The sequence below is a fragment of the Mycetomoellerius zeteki genome, unplaced genomic scaffold (genome assembly GCF_001594055.1).
Source record: "Mycetomoellerius zeteki isolate Tzet28-1 unplaced genomic scaffold, Tzet1.0 scaffold735, whole genome shotgun sequence".
Taxonomy (NCBI): Eukaryota; Metazoa; Arthropoda; class Insecta; order Hymenoptera; family Formicidae; genus Mycetomoellerius; species Mycetomoellerius zeteki.
Window position 1 is genome coordinate 564,162 of NW_017257759.1, and position 27,412 is coordinate 591,573.

A 27,412-nucleotide genomic window follows, 5' to 3' on the forward strand; every position below is an offset into this window, starting at 1 on the left:
TTCCTTAATAAAACTTTATAAATAACATAAACGCATTTTATATGTTATTGTGTCATTTTACGTCTTATTTATATGCATTATTTGTAAATTTTTCATGAGCCGTACATACCCCCCTCCCTCTATGAGTAACCATATATTCCACTCCTATAGGATATATGGCAAAAATACAAGGGTTTCAAAAAGTTTATTTTTTATTTAAAATTAATATGAAAAATTAATATTTCGGATTCCTAATATTTTTTTCATAGTAGTAGAAAGTATGAAGTTTTTACTGGTATAGTTTATTTGCCTTAAACATGATAAATAGTACTTGATAAATTAAATCTCCCTTAGATGCGGCGTATATACCGGGTTTACCCTAAGATTAGAAAGACAATAAATTCGATTAAGTTTCTTTATATTTATTTTGTATATTATTTAGTATGTTCCTATAAGAATGAACGAGACGAATTCATTCGATGATACGTCCGAAGCGAAGACAAACGTTAACGGTTATCACCGCGAAATATCAGCTTAATTTATATGTTTCAAATACTGCCAGAGGCGACGATATAGACACGCGCGCCGTTAATCCGCGAACATGAGCCGTTATTTCGCGAGAATTTGTCAAGTCTTCCGCGCGCTCTCTCCACACTCACAACATACCGTGTCACTAATTGGATGCAAGATACGAAGCTACGTTTCACTAGGACGAATCCATTAATATTGTCTTCGACAGATGGGCTCGCGCGCAAACCCGGTGGTCCGATGAGGGAGGATTTCTCGCATCGTCATTAATCACTGAAACAGGAATCACGGTACTCAGGTCGCGCTTAGAAAGCGCTTTGCAGATATCGGCGCATCGTCGAACTGATGGTTTTCATTCCGTCATTTGTAAGTTAAACGGTATAAACAGTGACAATTCGGATATTATCCGGAGGAATGATTCGCACAGTCGTTTGGGTTTGTTAACAAATTTATGGACCTTAGCGCAACATACTGAACATTTACATACATCTACACATTTATAGATATGTATATATGAATGTGTAGGTACGTGCCAATAAATAAATTTGTTTATTGGCGATGCATTGGTTAAAAATTGGGAATATATTGGACTAATATTGAACCAATATTTGGTTACTGTTTTGCTACTAGGATGTATATGCTCTTTTAATGAGCGATAGTATAATAAACAGTTGAAAAGAAAAAAGAGAAATATATAAAGATAGATTGAAGATCATATATGAAAAATGATCATATGATAAAAATCTATTATAGATACATATGTGTTAAAAAAATTTATTCAGCGCTGAAAACATAAAAATTTTAAAATAGGTTATAATTCACAACAAATTCTACATTTAGCATGTAATGCTATCCGAACACAAATAATAGAAGAAGAACCGAATATATAATATATAATTTATATTCAAAGCAGATCTTGGTGCCTAATAATATTTTTGTATGAATTTTACAATTATCAATTTAAGCAAATTACGCGCTGATTATTTATAGGTCTTGAAACACAATTCTGAAACTGGAGTACGTATGTTATACGATTTCAAACTTATATGCTGCTAAAAATGTACGAGAATCGATATATTCTATACATTCCTATTAAATTTTTTTAAGTGAATTTCACTCCAAAAAGAGTGAAATCTTACTCCAAAGAGTTTAAAGAATATATACGCGCATTGAAGCCTCTTATAATTAGTCTCCCGATTTATAATTATAGTCATAGATGCACTGCTGGTGAATTCTCACAATTTCTACATTAAATTTTTGCAATTAAGTAACATAAATAGTATGTTAATGCTAAATAAAGCTAACAATTCTTTGTTTTAGAATATGGAAATATTAAATAATGATAAATTATCATGAGATAGGTAAAAATATCATACATATCAATTATTATATCAGTTATTATAAAAACTAATAAAATTATAACACTTTTCCTGTTATAAAATTTATCTTTTACGAGATATACTTTATAGGTTTATACTTGAATGAGAATACCATTTGTAGATAAATTTCCTTTATCTGAATAAAGTGAATCGTCATGCCATCTATTGTACAGTTGATACAGTATAAGGAATATAAGAGCTGTCAGCACAAAAATTGTTAGTTATCCTCTTTTTATAAATTTCTGCCAGCAGAAAACACATATTTGCAGTTAAAGGTATTTTCCAAGTATTATTTCATACTTTATACATACAAATAAGGCAATTTGTATATCAGGAAAGGAAAATAGGAAAATGACGTAAATAATTACACATATTTGTAATGAAAGATAATAATAATAGAATATTTATTTATTCTTAATATAAATTGTTTGTATAATATAAATAGACGCTCTATACATCGAGTAAGGATTTATAAGTATATTATTAGACTAATTTTGTAAAAAAAAGTAGTTTGTAAAAAAATTGTATAATCTATATAAAATGCTCAGAATAAGTGACCATGTAAAAGGCCTAACACGAATTTTTAATTAACGCGATGTTATTATTATATTCTTATTATTTTGATTTGCTTATTCAACGAGATTCTAAGCTTTTTATGCTTATATGGTGATCTGGACGGATGTTTTAAAAAGCCTCTCTCAGTCTTCCGTTATGAAATAAACAATCTCATCGATTAACAAGTTGTACACTATTCAAACTTAAGTAGAAAGGCTCCATGACATGACCAATGTTAATTGAATATTATATGAATGTAACAAATATAAAAAATATAATTGGATTTGTCGCGGTCTAAAGGCTATTAAAATTTCTAAAAACGTTATTAAAGATAAATATTGTCAAAAACATATTGCATTAAAAATATATAAAACTCTTTGAGATTAATTGTAAAAATTAAAATATGATATTGATGAAAAGATGAATTTTGCTTCCTTAGACATCTGTTGAAACTTTTTGTGTATGTTAAAATGACTTTGTGTGATTCTTAACAAGTTCATACGTTCATACGTAAAGTTACATTTTACAAGTAAATGGAAATAGAGATTCTTCCTTACTTTGGTCGCAATAGGTGTGTACGTACTGTTTTTATATATTGTGCTTTCTTTTAAGGCCACAAAAGTTCTATGTTTGGAGATTGCAGCTTTGCAAAAATTCTGTACATCGACAAAACAACTAGCCAGCAGTATATCTGCAAGAAACATAAAAGATATGAAGATTGAAAATAATTCAGATAATACATACACTAAAAAATAAAATATACTTACGTTGTAAGACATCCAAAGCCAATTGCATAATGTCGCGAATACGGAGTCCAACTGAAGTAAAAACAAAAAAATTATATGATTGCGAGCATTAAAACAGTCAAAATAAAAAAAAGAAGCTCACATAAATATAATAACCGCCTAAAAGCCACAGTCCAAAGGCTAACTGGAACAAGCAAACGATGAACCATCCAACGAGCCATGGTAATAACCATCCACGTACGCCTTCTTTTACGCCGTAAACCATTAACAAGGCGCATATGATCAACAGAACCAGATAGAAGATGAGGAAGCCTCCGACAACTTGCATAGCTAAAAATTGCAGGTGTCTCTTATTTTTTTTAATAGAATAGCTAAGTATGTTGTAAAAGTTAAAAGTTCATAAACTAGAGTCAAGCAGTAAGTCTATAAATATTAATACTCTTACAGAAATTTAATACTGATGGCTAATACTGAAAGACAGTAATTAACCCTGCAATGGCACATATTTTTAGCACTTTAGAGCGATACAAATGGGTCATTCTGGAAAAATTCTGTAAAAATTCACACATGTTCTTTAAGATTCCTACTAAATTATTCTACCATGTAGACATTGGAAAAAGAGTTTAGAAAAGTTATAAAAATTATTTTTATAGTATAGCAAGTATAAGAACTGTTCGAAATGGCTTGGACACGAATAACTGATGCTGTTGGACGGTTAATTACTTATTTTAAGTATGAAAAGCACTGTTATTTAATTTAGTATTCCAAATAAGTAACTAATTAATTCTTCAGTAATAAATTGGCCAGTATTAAATTAGTTAGTATTAGATTTCTGTAAGAGTAAATCTATAATTATAAGATTAAAAGTATAATTAATTTCTGCTTGAGTATACTATACATATTTTTGAAAAATGGGGATGAAAATTAAAAGTAAATTTGATCAACTTAATTATATACATATTGTAACAAAAAGGTTTTAAAATATTTGTGCCATTGCAGTAATTGCATTAATTACTGTCTTTCAGTTTTGGAAAACCGTACCGTTATAAATTTAAATAATTTTTTATAGAAAATTATTATACAAACCAGTTATTTTAACAGCTTTAGTAGTTTTAGTGTTAATACAATAATTACATAGTACATACTTTTCTTTAAAATATTACATTGTAATATTAGGAACATTAGAAATAAAATTATATGACTTATAATTAGATAATGCAGAAGATTTTTGGCTTTGTTTAAACAAACGGTTATTCAATTGCATTTACTATTTGCATTATATCCAAGAATTAGTTTCGTATTAAACAGAAAGAAAATTCGAATTTCGTTGATCTGAATACGTCAGTAAATAGTCGCATACATTTTCCAATAGATTTTAAAAAAATTTTTAATCATATTATTTAATCATATTATTATTACTTAATTTTGCAAATATTAGATACCACTTTCAATTTCAAATTGTACTTGCAATTGTCTCGTATTTTGTATTATTGCTTAAAAGAAGTATGAATTAATATTTATCTATCGTACTTTAATGTAACTAATTAAATTAATTTAACTAATATAACTAATTAAATTAATTTAATTAATTAAACTAATAACTAGTGATTAAATATTTTTTACGTGAAGATCGTTTATGTTAGGTCAAATATTACAGTTTCAATAATATTCGTAAAAAAAAAACGAGAAATAATACATTAGCTTTCTAAAATTTATATTCGTTTCTGCAGTACTATTATTATATATGATCAATATCCTGCTTACATCCCCTTACATCAGCTTCAAATAACGGATTATACAGTTGCGTGGAATCGCCACCAGCCAGTTGATAAGATATTAGTGTAATAAGCACTATACTAATCGCCTGCAAGAAAGTAATTATTAATTACTTGTACAGTAAATTTCAAAATGTTAAAATTATATTCTGTTAGATATATTTTAACATTGTTATACTATCTTGTGATTTTATAGAACTTCTTAGTCGATTAAAAGACACTCACCACTGTGTAAAACGCTATAGCCTTGCAACCAGTCTTAACACTATTTGACCAAACGCATGGCGTCCAATAAGATTCCACGATCGCCATTGTTTACACTGAAATAAAAATTCGAATATGAGAAAACGTAAAGCGCGCTTTAATTCCACCGATCACGATGACGTTATTGAGCGACAGTCGCAAAACTTGGGCGTCGACGTGCACCAGAGTTACCAACATAAACATATACTAAGGGAATTACAAGTAAAAGTTGTATTGAGATTAAAACGAAATCGTGCTGATGCGCAAAATTAATTCCACATCCAAAAAGTTAATATTCGTTTGCATCACTTCTCCAAACGCCGAAGCCGCGTCAAAAGTGCGCTGATAATTAATAGCGTTGCAGCAAGCTCATGTTACAAGAAGCGGAATGATTCAAGCACGTACATTGAATTTTGTTTATGTAAAATTGCCAAGCACGTATAGGAAACTTAAAATGCAATCATAATTTTGAAATGAGATACAGCACTTCTCGTTTGTTGGCGCAACATTGACGTAATGAATACCAATTGCGCGTTCTCCATTGCCATGGCACACGATGCAGTAAATTCACATCGAACACCAGCACCAAGTCGTTTTCAAACATCGTTCTTCTTTCGCTCGTACTTACGATTTTTTGGAGGTACAGGTGAGAAAAATAATTTCAATCGAATTTCTTCCGCAAACGTCGACTTCCGCCACGGTCACCAAGATTCGAATGCTCGAATCGCCTCGGAATAACAGCAGAACTGACGAACAGTGCCATACACGCATCGATGGACGTACGGTTAATGGCGTCGTGTTCATCATTGGAGACCCCCTCCACTTTACGAACAGGTCACGATGCCGGCTGTTTCCTTTTCGCAAAGCCTGTGTAACGCGTTGGTTCTACCTGTGCTTCGAATAGTTAGCTAAGGTTGCCATGTACCATAATATCAATCATTATTACATATATTCGTATAACTAGTTATTTATTAGGAAGATTTTCAAAATATATATATTAGTATATTTTTGAATAATATTCTTGATAAAATTCGAAGTTGTTATTTATTATTTGCATATTAATACTTTCGATTTACAAAAAGTTTATATTTTATAATTAATTTTTAATCGTAGAAGAGATTCTCTGCAGAATCATATCTATTGCTCTTTTTGTCTTTTTTTTATAAATTCTACATTTATTTTATTATACACAATATCAATATATCAAAATAAAAATCTATAAATATATTTTTAGTAAAGTACATAAAAATTAGAAACGAAATAATTAAAAAGGACTACGAGTCAAGTAAGATTGTCGTGCTATCAATTTAACAACGTTTCGACTCACATCGAGTCATCTTCAGTGTACATAAATCAAATCGGTCAATCTCAGACAGGTTTGAAAGTTAGTTTAATAAGAGTAAAAAACAGAATTGTCATAACACGCATGTTTTAGTCCGCGTAATTAAAAATAAGAAATTTAAATTTTTGAACTCATATCATACTAATTTTTTATTTTTAATTACGCGGACTGAAACATGCGTGTTATAACAACTCTGTTTTTTACTTTTATTAGACTAACTTTCAAACCTGTCTGAGATTGACCGATTTGATTTATGTACATTGAAGATGACTTGATCGAAACGTTAAATTGATAGCACGACAATCTTGGCTCGTAATCTTTTTTAATTATTTCGTTTTTAAATTTTTGAGCCCATATAATATTAATTTCTTATAAAAATTATATTTGAATAAATCTAATTTGATTTTTTATAAATGATGAGCACATTTATCTTTTCGTCATCAATTCGTCAATTTAATAAGTTTATTGATATGATAATAAATTGAATCAATCTGCCGTTAGTGACACAGTGCGACTAATGGACAAAACATAACTAGAAATCGCTATACAGTGTTTGTGGCGCCAGCTTTAAAGTGTCGTCGTCACAGTCTTACTTCTTAAAATATGATCGTATTTATATATCATATTTAATATATTATATTTATATATTATATTTACATATAATGTTCTTATTTTCATATATAAACCTACACAAGTTTTAAAAAGGTTAGAAAATTTACTAAATAAACATTTAAGAATACAGTTAAGACCTCTATTTGTGTAAAAATTAATTTTCCTTTATTGATTTGATGATGAATGAAAAGAATACAATGTCTGCTCTTTATGTAACATAATTTAATTCTTATATAAAGATTAATGCTAGAATTTATTAATTTATCTGTCAAACAGATGCGACAAACTCGATGTAGCAATGCTATCGCAATCAATACTTATACAGAGATTTACTATCTATTAATATCTCAGTGCAAGGTCAGTCTGAGTAAAAATAGAAATAACTATACACTTATATCTCTTATTAAGACGTGCATTTGAAGAGTAGCACGACGTTACTTTGTAATTCGTACTTTAAAGATTGCAATACTCGGTGAACAGGCAATAATTTCCATGATTCGTATATTGTGCGATTTATTTTAATAATTTCTTTTACCAATAAAAGACCAACCTCAAATAGAACACAAAATTATAATAAAATCAAGATGACATCAAGTAAAAGTCATTTTAGGAAAGGTCATGATGTCATTTGATTTGACGATGATTTTGTGATAAATCTAACATGATAATGATTTTTAACTGATTTAAAGGGGATCTCTTGAGTTAGAATTTAAAAAAAATTGAAATTTTTTTATATTCTTATAGTAAAACATCTAAAAAAATATATTTCTAAGGTATCATTTTAAAATTCGAAAATTTGACGAAGTTATAAGCGATTTAGTAGGTAGCCATCCGACCGTTCGACGCTTTCAGGTAGGGAAGTTTTTATCAGCACAGCACTACAAAAAGATTGGTTTATGTTCGAAAAACTCGAAGCAAAAGAAAACAAAAGGAAACAAAATCTTTTACATATATAATAAAGAAGATTCAATTTAGGGAATAGCACATTAACTAAAATAGAAATTAACGCTAAGTATATATAATATATTAAAACTGCGCATTAATAGTATTCAAAATTTTAAAAGCGTTGTACTCGAAATCGTGTTTTTCAAGTCCGTTTATATAACTCAAAAACTAATAAATGGATCGATTTTATCTTATGGGGGTAATTCAAAATAATTATACATCTTCTCTAATTGTAAACCTATCAAAGCAAAAATGTTAATAATAAATCTTTTTTTGCTAAAAAAAAGTTTCGAAAAAATTACGAAAGATCTAATCTTTTTTCAAGATTTAAATTTAAAAAATTTTGTATTTTCATCCGGAGCGAGATTCACACAGAAACGGTACTAACAATTGATAATATATTCTACTCTTTCGTTTCAGATTGTTTGGATGAGACCTACATTGTCAACGGCAAATCATGGCCACGCAAAACGTCTTGTGCGATGTAACGTATAACTCTGGTAAATATTAATAAATTAAAAAAATTATTATTAAATATGTATAAAATGTATATATATGCTCCTAAAATTTATCGGAGTTACAGTTTTTAAAAAAATTCCTAAATTTGCCCCCTATCTCTAAATCAGAATTCCTCCTTGATGTCACTTTGATCTTATTATGATTTTGTGTTCTACCTAGGTCTGGGAAAGATATTTATAAAAATTGAATAGATGGAAAAAAAATTGATTTCTTTTTATCATGAGGATTTGTAAATATATACGTAGAACCTATCCTCCCTAAAGTGAATGAATTTTAGCATTTATAATAATTTTGAGATAACTTGCTGTTGTTGTCATATTTATTATCGAGTCGTCTGCGTCATCGGTGATTAACCCGCGGAAAATATAGTGCAACGGTTTCGTATTACCTAGCCGCGGTTTCCGTAGCGGATCGCCATGTTGGTACCGCAGAGGAAAACAGAAACCAGGTAGATTGAGATGTTAATTCGATTATCGAGAAAAAATAGAGTTTGTCCATTGCAGGAAGTGTATTTATCGTTTCACACATGTTTCACGCTTTCACGAAAGACGATGTAACTTAATCGAAATAAAATAAGCGAATAGTGACGTGAAGAAAAAAAATTAAAGGGTCACGAAGATCAGTAAAAATTCTAGACAGACATGTTCGAACCTTTCCTTTTGTAATCGATGTACACGGAGATCAGAATGGTTTGTTGATTGGCCGTCATTGTCGGCCGGCCATGAGGAATTTCACGGGGCTCTATGAAATGATAAAATCCATTCACTCTGGGGAGGACAGTGCCTACATGCGTCTATAAATCCTCACAGTCATTCGGCGCAACAACGAACAGCGTAATGGATCCAGACAGTCGTCGAGATAGCGGTGCTCTAAGACGCCGTAGATCATCGACAAGCAGGATTAACGTCATTGGGATTAGCAATAGTATAAGGTGCAAAGATATATCCAGTCGGAAACGATGCGACGGAACGAATAACACGAAATTGAGAAACTGATCGGGTAGTAATAATGACGAAATTATCATTGAATACGATTAAACTGTTATTACTAATGCCAGGCAACCATTTCCAGATAATAACATAGAAAACAGTTTTTAGAATCATTTCAAATGTGTTATTTATTGGGTTCCAAATCCCATTTCTACTTCAGACATCTGGAGTTCTAGGTCGACCATTGCCCTCTCAAGTAAACTTCTTCTAAATGAAACCGGGCGTGCGCGCCATTCATCAGTACTCGCCCACTGATAGACACGTAATTTCAAACTTCCCATTAACCCCGCCATCGGGATATCATCGGCGCCCAAACACGGAGCAAGAGACGCGTTCCGTAGTCTTCTCTCGACGCCTGCTAGTCGAGAAGCTATAAATACATGTGCATGCATTATGTGCGCTAGATACAGATCCCTCCGTTCTTCATTCTTCTGTACCATTTTCTACGATCGCTCGCTATCTTATCGGTGCCCTTGCGGCAGCTTCTTTAGCATCCGCTGGACCACCAATTGCCTCTCGATTTAGGCGTCGGACTCGGACTACCATGCCGCTCGTGCGACACTGTCAACGTTGCCATCTTGTCGAGATGTACTTCAACGGTGTCAATGATTGGAATGAAGACAACTGTGGACTGGCAACGCCGCGAAATCTTCAACCAACACCCAGCACGTGGCTCTTCTCATGCCCTGGTCAAATTGAGCAAATCGGAATAATCAGTAAACGCAGCAGCCATCCCGTCGCGCCGCTTCTGCCGATGAATGTAGACTTCGATGTATGCGTGTATGTGCTCACAATGTGTGCGATTGTTTATCTGACCTTTTTATCGAAGACTACTAGCAGCTTTTGGCTGGCGTTTCTTCAGATCATTTTGCATTAAACAATAAAATCGCATCTAGCATAAACGTTGCAAGAATACACGAACATTAAGAGACAATATTTCACTAAATAAAATTTTAAAAAGATAGGTGATTAATTTAAAATTGCTAATAAAATCAGCATATAAATGCAGTTATTGCAGGTTGAATTCAAATGTTGCAACAGGTTTATCGTTGAGTGCGTTCAGACTTTAAAATTATTATCTTTGTGATAAAACTTATCGCGCGGTTCGTCTCGGTTGTTTAATTTTGCAATCAGCTGAGTTTATGGAACGGAAAGTATTTTGGCGACAAATTATATTATCTGACAACGCAGGAATGCGCTATTTGTTTGATTACCAAACTGAATTTGATGTAATTCCTCCTCGGCGCTCGTAACTGCTCGAGTGAACTTGACGTACTCGGAGTACTAGAGTCACTCAAGTTGAACGAAGTATCAGCATCAAAAAGAGAGAGAAAAAGAGAGAGAGAGAAAGAAGAGAGAGAGAACAGATAGGTTGAGATATGCTACGTTCGTGTTAACTCCAATAATTTAACAATAAATTATATTGAATAGTTTTGATTTAATCATAAAAGAATCAAATATATAAAAATACAGATATGTTAACACAAATGTTAATTTGTATGTAAGATAATATGCGAAGAAAAAGGTTTTTCTTACTTTCGAAATATTCTTGAACGCAAACTCTCTTGTGAATTATCTGCGAATGGAAACACGACCCTTCGCACGTTCAGCTAACGACTATATACTGTATGACGCCAGATACGCGATCTGACAATGAGTCGGAGAATTGATAAGAGAATAAGATTCATATCTAGAGACTACAATTTGCAAAAGTTAAATTTATTTCTTAAAGTTAGCTTTTTTTGAGATAAATGTAATATATGCAAAATGTTTTATGCCAAGTTTTAAAGATAACCGATATATTGAAAGTTACTAGCATTAATTTGTTATAATTAATTTTGTTTATATTATTATAATAAATTTCTGTTTTAATTTTTTGTAATCGATTCTTTATATATTCGTTTTTTTTATAATTATGTCTCGAGTAAAAATGATTTAAAAATGAGGCTTAATAGATACTAGAAAGTCTATAATTATCTTAGTGAATCAACGGTTATTATTGAATAAAAGTGTAGGTGTTAGTATCAAGACTGAAATATCGCATGTTCTGGATACCGATCACGTGCTCCAAGATCGCGTGGAAATCACTTTGCTTCGAAAGCTAATAGTGGCGGAGGTCCACTGAGTTACGTGACTAATATCTTAATATATTCCGCGAAATATTTAGCCGGCGTGGCGCGGGAGCAGCCACGCGATGCGATGTTTGAATCTGAGATTTCTCCCGCCCAAGCGAAATAAGAACCTCAACTAAGAAACCTATAGATGCACGGTCGTAATAAATTTCTTGGTAATAACAAGAGTTTAAAATAAAATCTAAAAGAAATTCCCGCAAAATAAATTATTAAAAATAAAGATATAAAGAAAGAAAGTCACGACTTTCTATGTCATTAAAATTTTAATAGGCTTAATAAATGTATTTATACTAATTATACTCACATAGAGTGGAGCAGGTAACTTGATACAATTGATATCTGTGTATGTGAAGCTACCTGTACAAAGTATGTAAAGTTCTTTAATATAACAAATATTGAATAAAAATTATTATTGAATAAATAAATATGTTAACTAAAATCAAGTACGAGCAAAATGACAGCAAAGATGTTAAATTAATATTCCGTAGTTTAATCCATTAAAATCTAAAATTAATACAAACAGCAACAGAACAAGTTTCTACTCTACTTGATCTTTTTCAGCCGCAATAATATAAATTAAAAAATAATCGAGTATCAAATCATAAAATAAATAAAACCATAATTAAAAATTCAGAACAATAAATATAAAAACATGAATATAGACAGCATAAAAATAAAATCAGTATATGAATTAATATTATTGTAAAACTATTATTGTTAATGTTAAAGACATGGTCGGCAAGGAAAATCTCGGCCGACCGCAGCTTCTCGCTCGGCGGCCACCTTTCGCCAAGGGAGAGTTAGCGCGAAGGGAGCATAGGAGCCCCTCCGGTCAGATTAGGCCCCGTCGGGCCCCTCTCGCTCACGCTCCGCGCCGTCGAAGCCGTTCCTTCGTGCCGGTTTGTGCTGTCGGGTCCGCCTTGCCTCGTGCATACGCGCCATGGTCTCTCGCGTCGAGTCGGGCCAGCTTCATCGTGGTACCCAGCTGGATCCGGACAGCCATTCATCGGTCCCGTCGTTGGCACTTGCGAAGCGTAGCAGAGTCGAAGCGGTGCCTCGGCGCGGCGCGTTCTCGCGCGTCGTGTCATCGTCGTCGTCGTCGTCGTCGTCGCCGTCATCGAACAACCGACCGAACCAAGCCGAGCGTGGACTCTTCGTGTATTCTCTGATGTAACCCCCTTCTCCCTGCATCCGTGAAACCGCATCGCGGCCGTCTTGTAACGCTGCGATTACGCACACACGCTCGGGAGTCGCGCCGAGCGGTCCCAACATCCCGCGATCCCGTAGACCGCCCGCGATCGTCTGCGACGCGTCCTCGCGCGCGCGCGTCGCGAGTCTGCCACCGGGACCGATCCACGCTGATCGAAACCGGAGTCGATTTCGAGAGTGTGCCTTTTGTGCGCGGTCCTCGTCTTCTTCCGAGGAGAGAAGGACGTGGGAACCTGTGAATTTTTGTGGATATGTGGATTCAGATATAGACAGCGAGTACTTTCGATAAATTGCATGAAAATCAGAGCCTTATTACGCTAATTAGGAACTTAATTTTGTTGTAAATTTTATGTAGTATGTTGATTTTTATCTTCTTTGTTGAAAGTTGACTATTATGTTCAATTTTTAAGTGGATAAATTTCTTAAATTAAATTTTTTACACATTGAAAGCAGGTAATAAACGAGTGAGACAAATGCTGATCGATTGAAAATTTTTCAGTTCACTGACTTTGCGTGTTAAATGATTCCTCTTTTATATGATTGCAAGAGAAAGACGCATGAGAGTCTATCGACGGGAATGAAGTGAAGTGGGAAAGTACCTGCGATTTGTATCGTGCGAAACCATTCTCGGTATCACGGAGCGAAAAGAGATTACTCCGATATGTGAATCATAGTCGCAGTTCATAATTCACGCGGAGCGTCGTTTCTTTCTGACTTGGAGGTACACGCAAAGTCCTCGCAAATCAAACTTCCAATACAGTTCAGATTGGATCGCTCTGCGGATTTAACGTTTCATTAAATTGCATCCGTAAAGTAAAAAAGTTATCGCGTTTATCGCGAACGTAATTCACGGATTCTCTCTCGGACTCGTGGCAGCACGATCAGATGATAAACCGGAAAGAAGCGGTCCAAGGCGAGCAAGAAAGTCAAAATAATGTTAATTTGACGTCATATTGACCGAATTTGTGTCATTTTTTTGTCATGATTCGGTCAATGCGATATTATTTTAACTTTCTCGTTCTCCTTGGGAGTCCAAAGGCGGAATCGCGGGAAGAAGTAAAGTATCTAGATTTGTAGAACGGCTGCGTTGTGTTGATGTGTGCCACGGATATACGTTGTGCCAGTGCGCGCAGTTGAGTAAGATCGACGCGGTGATTTGACTGGATCTCTCCTTCGTGATCGGGATCGAGATCGCTGATTTTCCCGAGCGACCAACGCAAACGTGAGTGCGCGTGCACGCGGTGAACGCGGGAGCATCAACGAAAATCCGCGAGTCTCCAAGTGCTCGGTTGCTGGCGACACGTTTCATCGGTGGATTTCTGATCATGGATGTGCGCGCTGTCACTCAACGATTGTCGATTTTCTCAGGTGGAATCGCGCGCAGGGAATTGGCGAAAGTATTTTCGATCGTCTGCAGAAGTAAGTCCACTGTTAATCTACAACTAGTAAAACCTTGCGTTGTACTGTCGGAATGTGTGAATATCGGACACGAGGTACGGTTCGAAGATCACGGAATGCCATAATCCTATAATTTTATGGATGTTACATGAGTTAGATTCTGAGAATTCGGAAAATAGCTGAGACCCTTACACAGGATGAAACGTGAGAGGTTTAAGGAATGATGTGGTCTTTATATATTCGACTATTCTAATAAAATACCAAAATTCTAGATTTTTATTCTAAGATACGAATTCTGAGATACGAGCAGAATTAGCTAAAATGCAAGAATCCATCAACATGGAGAAAAATGTAAAGAATATGCTCTAGAATTTTAGTAAATTTTATGGAAATGACATGTCCATAGAAGGACTGGCGCCTACTTACGTAAAATTTACTTTACTTTTCGAATAAATGAGCGTCGTATTCTAAAGTACTTTTTACATTTTGTAAAGTAAATTTTGAGAATTGTTCGTGCTTGAGAATAGTATGATTTACTTTACTAAGATAATAATTTTGAATGGATTTACTATAAATGCAATGTAATTTTTACCTTATATTTCTTTTATTCGGTATTTTTTACTTTGAGGCAATATATATAAAGTTTGTCATAAATTCGGTAAAAATAGCCAGAATATTTTTACTAGACTTGCAAGATTATCCATTTTTCTTCGTAAAGTGAAATTTTTATGTTGATATATATACTCTGAATTTTTTCGTTAGATATATATTTCAAAATTAAATTTATATTAAAAATTTCATCTTACATTTAGTGCTGAATGTAAATAAGTACAATTCTAATCTTATATTCATAAATGCAATTTTTAAACAAATTTTGGAATCTTTTCTTTTCCAGATTACATTTAACACAAAATTTTCGGACGCGGGTTTCAAAGATAAGAATATTCTTTAAGTTTTGCTTTAGCTATTAATACGTTTAGACTAAAAATCCGAGTATGAAGTGAGTGTAAGAATAATTATTAAACAATATTAAGTGAAAATTTGTAATTATTAAAATTTATTACTACAAACGGTCAGTAAAAATTCGCTTCTTCCTGTCGACGAGTCCCTTGCTTTTGCATTGCAATGCGCGGTTTCTTGGCCCTGAAATCGAGCGCGGCGGGGCGCGACGCGACGTTCGCCGGCGCGTCCTTGATTTTCGCTCGATTAGTATCCGCGCGCGGCGGATCGCCCGTTATTGAAGAAGGAAAAAGTATCGGACGTCGTTCCGGTTGGTCGTTTCGGTTCAACGGCCCTTGCTGAAACGGCCTGAACCAGAGGCGACTGCACGCGTTCGTCGGAGCTCGAGCGCGTGCGATGCACAATACCGATTCTTTCCACGTTGCGACGAGTGGAGCAGCGCGGCTTCCGGGATTGCCTGGGATCACCGGTGAACTTTCACCGATCAACAAAAAATCGCGATGTTTTCCGCTTGAACAACGCTACGAGACGAGCGAATGTTATATTCATAAATGCCGACGCGACCCTCTTCCATTGTCTTCATATCCGCGATCTATGGTAGTTTTTTGCTTTCTTCCTCTGGGGTGTCCAAGAACCAATTTTTATTTATTATTGACTAATTACATTTACTAAAGGTTATTGCTATTACCATATCGATATTTTTTTCGTATTTTCTTTTATTTTAATTGTTCTTAATAAGATTCCGAATAAAGTAATGATGCATTTTGAGTATCTTAACTTCATTTAATTTTTCTCTCTCTCTCTCTCTCTCTCACGCACGCACACGCACACACGCACACGCACGCACGCACGCAATCGCTGTATACATAGAATATCAAATTAATCAATAATTAAAAAAAAGGGCTACGAGTCAGATACAATATTTTGTATCTGGCTCGTAACCCTTTTTTAAATTATTGATTTATTCTGATTGAGCCATTTTAATAATATCAAGTTAATTTAGAAACACAAGCGCTTTGCGGAATTTTTAGTACTTACTTAAAAAAGAGCAAATATTTAGTGAGTATTTGCTCTTTTTTTTAAATTAATTATCAAAGTTTATGATGCTATGAAGTGTGAAGTACGAATTGTCTCAAGAAACAAGAGAGCAAACAAGAAGAAATTCCATTGCCTAGTTCACTATTCCTTAGAATTGATTATACAAATGCGCAAGTTTCATTTTTTTAGTAAATTTATTGTATCCGTCGTTACGTAAGCGTCTAAAGAATTTCGCGCACAAACGCAGTAATCAGGTTCAACACCTGATATCCACACTTGTATTAAAACAGCTGCGAACGTGTACAACTCAGATTTCCTTCATTGCAATCTTCTCGTCTCTCTAATCAGAAACTATCGTAAATCTTGTGTTTTATTACGGCAATTATAGAACAAATTTTTATCATTAATACCGGCAACTAAATGTCAAAATAAATTATTTTAAATTTTAAACTAGAAACTTTAATAGTTACTCTATGTAAAATATAAGATTCAGGGCCGGTTGTTCCACCTTTTTTGATAAATTTTACCTGTTGGGTAAATAGCAAGATTACCCAATCACATGCGTGGATTGCCAGATTTATCTAACAGGTAAAATTTACCAAAAGGTGGAACAACCGGCCCTCAGTAATTAAATATAGAATAAAAATTTTAAATAATAATAGTTTAAATTTTGAAACAATGTTAAAGCATTAAAAAGTTTTTATTTATAAGCAGTAGTGAAAATATAAGAATTTTCACAAATTAAGCTTTAAGTTGATATTTTACTACATTCATATTCAAATTTTATTTTAACAAAAAATTTTAAAAACGATTATTAATTACAATTATATATATATATTTATATTAAAAAAGGTTATAAAAACAAACGATATTCATAAAGTCTCTGATAAAATAAAAGATAAATTTCATAATGACACCATTGTTGTCAGAAAACGCAGTAAAAGCTTATCATACACAATATTAAAGCTACACCCGTACATAATTACTTATCAAAAGTTACAACTACGTTGTTATAAACGATGAAATAAATTCGAAGACGAACCTCAGATTAAATCTCGCAGTAATCTCTACCACCCAAGAAATGCACAGCGATGTATTCAAAGAGTAAAGGTCCTCGGTTTCGCTTGGCGCAGCTGATTAACCCGCGTTTCTCTTTCTCTCTTTCTTTCCTTCTTTCTGTCTCTCAGATCTTCTTGCCGATGAGGCTGTTAATTCCTGTTGCGGCGCGCCCCGTGAATTCCAATCGACGATCGAAGAAAATCAATGGCATCCGGTGCGTTTTGTTCGCGGACACGAAGAGGGATGTTCCTGGTCGCGGCCACTGGCTCTCCAAAGGCACGACGTATAAATACCGGCTCGTTGTGGGTCCTCTTCTCCTCCTAAGCCGCCGTCTCGTCTCCTTTTCTGCTCCTTCCCTCTTTGGCCCACAGAGTCTATTTAGATAATCTTCCGCTTGGCGGGAGCGGCACTCGATGCGGCAAGGAAGCCTCTTCTTCGTGGTGGCTTTCACCAAGGTGGCATCGTGTTCGTCTGTGCATCACCAGTTTGCCCCTGCTCCTCCTTCACCTCCTGCTCCTCTCGTGGTCACTTTAATTCCCGGTGAAACTTTTTGGTATCCGTCGTGTTCGTGCGCGAACGTCTGTCTCGTAATTTGTGCAACGACCTTGAAAAAAACTTGGAGGAAAACCACGAACAGAACGTTTTGAAGAAGGCTCGAAGAGGGAAATCCTGAGAGAGTCTCAAGAGGAATCTCGAGGACACTCTTAAGGATTGTTAAGGAGAACTTTAAACATCGTCTTTAGGAAAAGCATTAAAATATTTTAAGAAGATATATACATACTTCCCCATTATCTTGAAATGAAAATACCGAAGACAAGAAAGTTAAGAGAATAATAAAAAAGTTTGAGCGATGCGATATATAATTTGTGAAAATAATTATAAAATATAATGGCCGGATGCACAATTTTAAAATAAAATTAGCAGGAGAATCTAGATACTCAGAAGAATTTTCAAGCAAAATTTTAATATAAGATCGATAATCTAATTTAACACGACATCGGAAGTTTAGGACAGATATACAATGTGATAAATAGCAAAGCACACCATATGTGAATGAAAGGAGATTAGACATTTGAAAAAATAAAAGAGAGATAGAACGGTTGGACTCACTGATGATAGTGAATTTATTCGTGGAGGGTATGTATACCTGGTGTGCCGATCCTGAATTGATTCACGAGTTGTTTGTTTAGTATAAGACCGATAAGGATATTTAATATCACGACGAGATAAACGTAACAGTGGTTTCAGTTACTTCTCATAAACTATAGCTCAAATCTTATAAGCTTGCCTGAGGTTCACTCAAATTTGTTCGCACATGTGATAGAACAGCATTTGTGAAGTTTATTACATTTATTTTCAATTTTTTAATCATTTATAAATTATTCATGCCAAATCAAAATTTTTTTGTCATAAATTTTAATATATTTTTTTCACATAAAAATACATTTCACATAAAAATACATTCCTTTTTTACACTTTTTAGCTAATCAATCTATTCTTAAATATTTTTTAAGTACTATTTAAAAAAATTTTATTTTTAATTAAAATATATTGTAATTTTTTTAGCAACCATTGCATTTTGAAAAATAATTACAGGTGCCTTCCTTTTTGTTGCATCACCATCGCGATCTCGATCAATGCCAGTAATCTTTATTCCTCTTTGGCATGTTTCCGAGAGAAAAGAAGGAATTGTTTATGTTCGAAGTGCCAACATTCCATCGTAAAATTGTTATCTGACAAACATTTGATGAATTGAAACTCTCAATTGCGAGACGTCAGAATGTCTTGTTTGCATGATAATGAAGTCATCATTATCGAGTTCGATGACGATGATTTGTCATTATATTAGATGATTTATGATAGACTGCATGTTCATGCCATTTCTACTACAGTAATCTATAATTTTCTCTCTTGCATAGTTAACACAGAGTGATACATTCCGTTAAATTATCGTGTTTTACTTACGATGTGCAATTTTACATTATAACAAGATGTGAAAAAGAACATTATCGTTTAAAACATGTTCAAGATTACTCATTCCGTAACATGTTTTCTCAAAGCTACTCCCCGGGAATTACTTAAATGCAATTACTCTTAAATAAGTGTTTCATCTGCGTTACTTCCGCCGTGCAAAATTGGCGAACGCATCGCGAGAAATGTCTCGGCACGCGTCATCGTGCCGCCGGCGAGTAAGATATAAATATCGCATTTTCTCTCTCTCTCTCTCTCTCTCTCTATAATTTTCTTAGGAATGAAACACAGTTACTCACCGTAGCAAAAATATCACATCGTATCTTGCACGTTAATAACGATTAATTAATGACGCAATCCAACCCATCGAAAATGACACGGGAGGAAATAAGTTTCGCCGGCTTTTCAATGCAACAGCAACGTATGTTGCAGAAAGAGGATTACAGGAGCAGACAGGTATCCTCCGGCCGCCGGCCAGTTTTGTGCGGCGATTTATAACGAACGATTTGCAGTGACTTATGGAGCAACTCTCGATCGATATGCAAATGAGGGGACCGCGCGGCTTACGCGATCGTTTAGGCTTAGATCACGAATTATTTTATTTGAAAGCGGCGAACGGTCACCGAGACACCATACCATTAGATCGACTTAAATCGTGCTCGCTTAATTAAGCAAAAAGTCGGAAATACGCTATTAGTTAATTATTGGGCTACTGCGTTTGAATTTATAGATGATCTTTTAATTTTTATTTCATACTTCCAGAATATTTGTCATCTTATTAGATCATTCTTACTTAATTAAGTAGAACGTAATGTTATATATATCAGAAATACTACTTTAAATTACGCTTTTAATCTACATTTATAATTACTGTTATACTCTTTATAAATAATGTCTATTATATATATATATATATGTTATCTTAAAATTACTCGAAACTATAAAAATATTTAATATTGTGCATAATTTTGCTCTACCGTATTCTGTCATGTAACACGAAAGACGATTCGTGTGAGCAGATGTTCGACAATTAAAAGTGATTGACTCGAATTTGTCCGGTATGCGAATTGCAATTTAACCCGAAGCAAAATCGAAGTACGAGCCTAGCGGTGTCGGGATGTTCTTGTAAAAGGTTAATATGCATCTTTCTATATTTAGAAATGTTTCTCTGAGAGAAAAATTTTGAAACTCTCCCGACGAGCTGACTTCCTTTGCGTTCTCTATAGAATAAAGGAAGTATTACGTTGGCGGATCATTTGACATACAGGCAGTTACGAGAGATTCTATTAGCCTGCATAAGTTTTCTGATACTTTAATAGATATTTTAATATGAAAATCTATTTAGATAAAGCTTACGCATCGTTTTACAACAGAAACTTGTTGTGACAAACGAGCAATTTAAATTGCAAGAAATTGCAGGCACGTTCTCTGTGTCGCATCTATTCTATATTTTCTTGTTTTCAGATGTTCTACTTTAAAATTATGACATTTTATAAGTAATGAAAATTCTGTGTCATGTGTCTTCGTGTTACGTAATACATATTACTTATCAAATAAAATATTTCAATTTTTTTATAAAAAAATATTATTTAATATTTTATAAAAATTTTCCAATCATTAAACCCTAAAATAACATGTGCAATTTTCATTTTTTTACAACATTCGTGGCTATTAATTTAAATAATTTAAATTTTAAATAGTTTAAATAATTTAGTATATTTCAGAAGATTTTAGAAATTTTTATCAATAATTTTCGATTATTCCAGATTGAAACTTCGTCTCCGTTTCTATGAAAGGATTTCGTTTTCTACAGAAAATTATTCATGAAGTTTACAAAAAGCAATTTGCACGATTTGTTATTTACATGAGCGTTCCATCAATTTCGAGATTTTGCATTTAAGGGTAAGTTCAAACCTAGAAAAAACAGAAAAGCAGAAAGCAAAAAAGCAGCAGTCAATCAGAACTTGCGCTAGTAATTGCTGGTTTCGGTTTTCTGTATTGCTTACTACCAGCGCAAGTTTTTTGATTGGCTCTTCTACTTTCTGCTTTTTTGTCAAGGTTTGAATCTTGTATTGCGTTCCAAATTTAATTATCTCACGTCTGGGATACTACATACTTTACAGTAGTAAGAAAACTTTACAGTAGTATCCCCGGTATGAGATAATTAAATTTGGAACATAATACTAGCAGTAGTTCTCAGAGTTTTCTTTGAGAGGTACGTCCAAGAATCTAAGTTATACAAAAAGCAATTTCTTTTATTAAATATCACATTGTGTTAAGCAGTCTTTCTTTTTGGAAGTAGAATTTAAATTATTATTCCATTGTTTATGACATATAAAATTTTATATTGATATCGTTTTAAATTAATAGGTAGAAATGATCTTTTTTAAGTATAAAATATTACATTACCTAAAAAGTTTTAACGAGTTAAGTTATCTATATATTTAGATTGCGAATTCTCAATTCAAAATTTTTATTGTTTATAGCTCGAAATTATTGATATTTATGTACCTTCATCTCTGGCGACGTAAAGTCGTGAGTCCGGCGCAAAACCGTCGAAATACAACGAGAATGCACTTTTGACGCGGGTGCTTATCGTTTCGCAAATAAACCTCACGACGCGGTGCATTGCGCTGCGATGACAAAGCATCGCGAATGTTTGTCGGTTATTTGTACTGGGACGAGTTGCCCCTTCATGTGCAAATAACGTCCTGCGAAATGGAATGCGGCTGCTTCCTTTTATTTGATGTTTTTCTTTCTTGGGACTGGCATTGAGCCATCATTAATAATAACTAAAATTATGCGTTATCTATATAAAAAATACATTTCATGGAGAACATACCTTTCTTTTATCGTAAAAATAAATTAAGAAATGTATGGACAGTGGAAAAGGAAAGGAATCTATGAATCATTTAACGGAGTATCACAGTAAAAATTACATAAAATTCATGAAAAAACATATAGTTATTTCAATATAATTATTTGAACGATAGATATTTTATATTTAGAAGCTAAATAAGCGATGTTATTAATGCAGATAATATTTTATAAGTATAATAGACACTTTTGTTGCATATTGGTTATAATTGTACTCTATTATAATTATTTTAATTATTTTGTATTCTATATTTTAATTATTTTGAGACAACATCCCAATATAATATTGATTCAAGAGTAATTAGAGATTCGATGAACGTTGTCTCATTAATATAAATTTAGAACGCATGTACAATTACAATCATAGTATATGATAAAAACAGTGTCAATTAGTCTAGTAAAGCATTATTTGTAATATTAATAACAGTACAGAACACTTACTTAACTTTTAAAATTGAAGTACAATATAAAATATCATTAAAATAATAGTGAAAGATAAGGTATATTTATAGCCACCGGCATTATATGATATTAATCATTATACTATAGTATTTTAACTTTTGTAACTACTTTTACACAGAAATCTTCCGGATAAGTGCAAAAACTAAATTCTGGAACAATAGTACAGCATCGAAGTCGTGAAATGTTAAAAAAAAAATCCGAGTAAAAACTGTCAAAGCCGAAAGAAAAAAATCATTATTTTTTAAGTTTTTTACCCTAAAATTCTAAAATTTTTCTGTCGTTTACATTTCTAGTTTCCACGATTTGTTTGCAAATTATTTTAAAGTTATTTTTTGTGTTAATTTCTTTTACAATATTCATATTTTTTTATCATATTTATTTTTTATTAAATTAACATAAAAATTTGGATTGTTTGGAATATAAAATATGTTAAATTTATTTATCAACAATGCAGCATTTATAAATTATTATAGGTAATAATCTACGGATGTTATATTTTATATTCATAATAGAAGAACAAAAACTATTGATAAAAAATTATTTGGAAATTATTGCTACATAAAATTTGCTACAGAAAATAATAAGCCTTGTTCAATCGAATACAAATTTCGTTAACTTCCTTTTTTAACCGAGTGATTGATTCAATTGGAAGACGAGATCAAGCAGAATGGATTGCGACGTACGCGTTTATAATAGAAGCGGTCCAGCTGGAGTCTGCGGGAGAGTCGCGCTTTCGTTTCGGTTTTCTTACGTGCTTCGCATGTCGGACGAGACGTGATCTTCCTTTTCTCTGCGATCTTGATCTTACACCGGGGCAAGAACCCCTTCGATCAAATAGCAACGCGCGAAGATGCATTGCTCGCGCGTGTTGCTTGCGATTTTGTTTTTCACTCTGATAATTCTTTGCTCGCTTCGCACTTTTATATTTAATCGTTTTATAGTACGTGTTTTGAGTACACGTTAATCATTACATAGAAAAAAGTTTGATATTAACAGCTTAACAATATTTAATAAGATATAACTTTTTATATAATAACATAATCGTTATAACAAGTATAAAATTTCTTATAGTATTCATCTTATTATTAATACAATATTAAATCTTTGGTGTCACTCCTAGTATGGTGTACTTGAGGCTTTTTTTACTTTGTTATATTATTTTGGTATACTTCTTATTAATAAAAGTACATATATTTGCTTGTTATATTCCTTAATATCTGGTATTTTAATTAAAAAAACAATTATTATATATTTCATTTTATGAGATATTTTTACACAATTTTCATATGGTAGATACATGAAATGTATAAAATATATATAAAATATTACAGTGGCACTAAAGAGAGAGAGGATTAAGTATTATATTAAATTTAATATACTTTTATAAATATATATATCATATGTATAATATATGAGAAATTTTTAAATCAAAGAAAAATCCATGGTACGATTACAAATTGTAAAATACATATTGCACATTAACTACAGCGGATAGATCGGAATATATGACGCAATAAATTTGGAATACAAGTATATTGCATCGGAAATTGTAATATGTATAAACATCCTGCTGGACGATATTGACTTGGCCTTGTAGCTTCAATTATTTGTAGAAGCATGTTTATCAATTGGACGCCATGCAGAAACAGTCAAATTGCATTCTCATCTTCCAACTCCCACTCAGTTTTACTTTAATAAATCATATTCGATGCGATCGTATATATATATATATATATATAGGTACATGTATTTTTAACTATTTTATTCTTACATTTTTATTAATAAAAATAAATTTTTTTAATTATATAAATAATTATTAAAACTTATTTATCTCTCTCTTTCGGAGTTATTAATTACTTATTAGTTTTTCTATCTTACGAAACTTGTGTATAAATTTTTACAAGATTGATCAAAAACTGTGAAGTTACATGAAATAACAACTCTCTATCAAAATTTGTCAAAGGAATAATTTAAAGATTATTACAAAATATAACTTTATTATTTTATAACACTGTATTACTTCTAATGTATTTTTCGCTTTGTATTTTTCGCAAAAAAAATCTACTCGAATATATAAAGGTAAGGATAGGCAGAGGCGTCAAGAATAATTTTTGTCGCAGCATGTTCATTGTGTACTGAAGGCAAACAACATTCTTGTCGATTCCGTAATTGATTTTCACTGACAAAAATACGTTTTCTGTCACATTAGAAAAATCCAAACGGCGGAATGGATAAGCGCCAAACGGCACAACGTCGCCAATAAACACATTTTTCAAACCGTCGAAAAAGAAGCGATTCTTTTTTCTCTCTTTTCGTCGCGATGAATTCACCGGTTGCGTCTTGGCATTCAACGACTTGCGATGTAATCCGTCATCGATTACAGATAAAGTGATGCAATGAATATCTAACAAGGCTAGTATTCGCCGACTTTACGGTAGCGACTCTTATGAATAGTAAAAGGTGTGCTTTTATATGGACGATAGTCAATAGTGACGCGTGACTGTTCTCGAAGAAAGAATCATACCATATATTGTACTTAAGAATCGTTCACACATTATGATAAAATCATAATTCACATCTATGATAAAATACCGTTTAAAATCGAGATTCAATTTTTTTCCTTTTTGTTAAGCATTCTTTTTAAGCCTGCTCGTACGATATTTAATCTTCCACCTGTCATATAAAATTTTCGGTTGTAATCTGTAACCTGGGTCTTTGTGTTTCTCTCTCACAACAGATTTTTTTTATTGTTTCGGACTGTACAAAAATCTGAAAAAATTCTTATATACTTGTGGAACCTTTAACAATAAGTTTTTATTACAATAGAAACCAGATTGTATTTTACTTTTTTTACAAATTTAAATGAAAGAGTTTTGAAAAAATCGGTAAAAATTTATAACTTTTATATGAGTGAATAAAAAAATCCTTTTAGACTACAATATTAAAAGTCTATAAGAAACACCTTGTCTTGTTTAAAGTATCTTTTTGTTGTAAACTAAAATATTATTATCATCAATCATTCTATTAAATTACATACTTGTTTATTATTTCGATATACTATATAAATAGCAGAGCAGTTCCGGTAAATTTTATAGTCGCAACGACGCCAGGAAGTTAACTTTGTACCGGAAGTTTATTCGGACTAAAAGAAGCTCTTCCGGACTGAAAGGAAGATTATACCGAATACATCGGTCCTTCGAGTATTAGCGTAATAATACATGGCGCGCGGCGGTGACTTCCGGCACGGCAAAGCGTCCCGTTTGCATTAACGGTGATAATAAATTCGGAGCGGGATTTTATGCAAGGCCTTGCACGTGAATTCCAACGAATTTTCATCCATTATACCTGTCAGCCGCGGTCACGCTTATCTACTTAAATGGATATCCATTAAATGTGATTTCTTTCAACTTCTTGGATATAAATCGCAATTAAATCTGCATTCTTATATTTTTGTTGAGCTCACGATAAACTTTGTTATTTATATAAGAGAGAGTAGTTGTCAGTTAATATCTTCTTAATACCAAATAAGAGCAAGAATAACTCCGTAATAAATCTCGAAAGTCAAGTTGTAAATCAGATGCTTTTTTAATTTTTAAATTTATAACATAGTTTAAAAAGTAAAGGCAAATTATAAAATAAATCTAACAAGGAAAAATTATAATCTTTGATAATTTTTTTTTGAAAAAACATTATTGCGGCAAAAAGTGATTTAAATTGTTTAACTTCGTTATTTTAATTAAATTAATGATATATTGAGTAGGAGTAGTGATTTATAGAAATAATTAAAAATAACTCAAATTGAATATAACTTGACATTATGGGTTATATTAAGTGTAATTGTACTTCGCTGTTTTATCGAATCGTTATTTCATAATGGAAGCGTAGGAGAGTACGTAGGTGGCAGATCGAGATTTATGTAGCATAATCACAGTTTTGTTTTAATCACTTGCTTATTTATTCGTGCGTGATAAGCGTCCAGCAGACGATCTGTGAAACTCATTGATTCAGAAAACATCGCGACAATCGCATGCTTTAACAATCAACTGATCTGGTGATTAGCAGGCACATCTCTTATTGATCTGTTAGTGGAAAACGCAATTGGTTTATGTTAATAACGAATAGCACGGGGTTTTAGAAGTGCGTATAAAACAGCATTAAAGTAAAATGAGATTTTAATGAAAATAGGGTTTATAATGAAATAGAAGAAAATATTTTTTTTAATATCTTTATAAACCGTTTTTATGTATAAATTATTAAAAATTATCATGATTAATATGAAAAATTATTATGAAAAATTGTTAGGATCTGCTATTACTTGCATTTATCATATATTAACTAAATCTATGTTTAAAAATACTTTAATTTTAAGTCTGAATTTATTATACTATTATTGATATAATTTTCACTCGTATCTTTTTTTTGTGTAAAATTTTTTTATTTTAATATATAATTAGAAAAGAAAAATTATGTGAATAATTGTGATGTATGTAATGTGTTCCTCACTCTCTATGTTTTTGTATGATATTTTATTCTTATTACTACAATTATTCATGTTATATTTCATATTATATCGTTATTTCATATTATACTTATTATTATAATTTTTAAGAGAAAGTTTGAAGTTAAAATGCAGAAAAAAAGAAATAAAAATCATACAGCATGCGGTTTATGTGAAGGCGGAGATTTATGTAGGG

General features: G+C 32.5%; 2 protein-coding genes and 1 pseudogene across 10 annotated transcripts in view; 1 reads left to right on the forward strand and 2 right to left on the reverse strand.

Annotated features, from left to right (window-relative positions):
- Positions 1 to 2,838: 2,838 nt before the first annotated feature.
- On the reverse strand, positions 2,839 to 6,085 carry pasi1 (septate junction component pasiflora 1). The gene is made up of 6 exons (XM_018458593.1): positions 5,834 to 6,085; positions 5,188 to 5,282; positions 4,952 to 5,051; positions 3,330 to 3,517; positions 3,209 to 3,259; positions 2,839 to 3,132 (listed from the first exon to the last, which is right to left on the reverse strand). The coding sequence occupies exons 2-6, from the start codon at positions 5,272 to 5,274 to the stop codon at positions 3,049 to 3,051; spliced, it is 510 nt and encodes a 169-aa protein (XP_018314095.1). The 5' UTR covers positions 5,275 to 5,282; positions 5,834 to 6,085; the 3' UTR covers positions 2,839 to 3,048.
- A 6,459-nt stretch (positions 6,086 to 12,544) lies between these two features.
- LOC108729459 (uncharacterized) lies at positions 12,545 to 13,221 on the reverse strand (annotated as a pseudogene).
- Positions 13,222 to 14,216: 995 nt separating this feature from the next.
- LOC108729471 (rho guanine nucleotide exchange factor 17) overlaps positions 14,217 to 27,412 on the forward strand; it is a 57,620-nt gene continuing 44,424 nt past the window's right edge. For 4 of the 9 annotated variants that reach the window (XM_018458607.1, XM_018458606.1, XM_018458611.1 and 1 more), the window contains exon 1: positions 14,220 to 14,372. The gene's annotated coding sequence lies outside the window, so the exon portion shown is untranslated. Of the gene's footprint in view, positions 14,373 to 18,477; positions 18,546 to 27,412 lie in introns of those variants that run through there. The other 5 variants (XM_018458610.1, XM_018458612.1, XM_018458616.1 and 2 more) reach the window with 3 other exon arrangements.

Excerpts from the sequence above, each read along its gene's own strand:
- pasi1 (XM_018458593.1), bottom strand. The coding sequence starts at position 5,274 with ATGGCGATCGTGGAATCTTATTGGACGCCATGCGTTTGGTCAAATAGT. Across the intron at positions 5,052-5,187 it reads CTATAGCGTTTTACACAGTG|GCGATTAGTATAGTGCTTAT; the intron begins GTGAGTGTCTTT and ends ACTTTCTTGCAG. Across the intron at positions 3,133-3,208 it reads GGCTTTGGATGTCTTACAAC|ATATACTGCTGGCTAGTTGT; the intron begins GTAAGTATATTT and ends TGTTTCTTGCAG.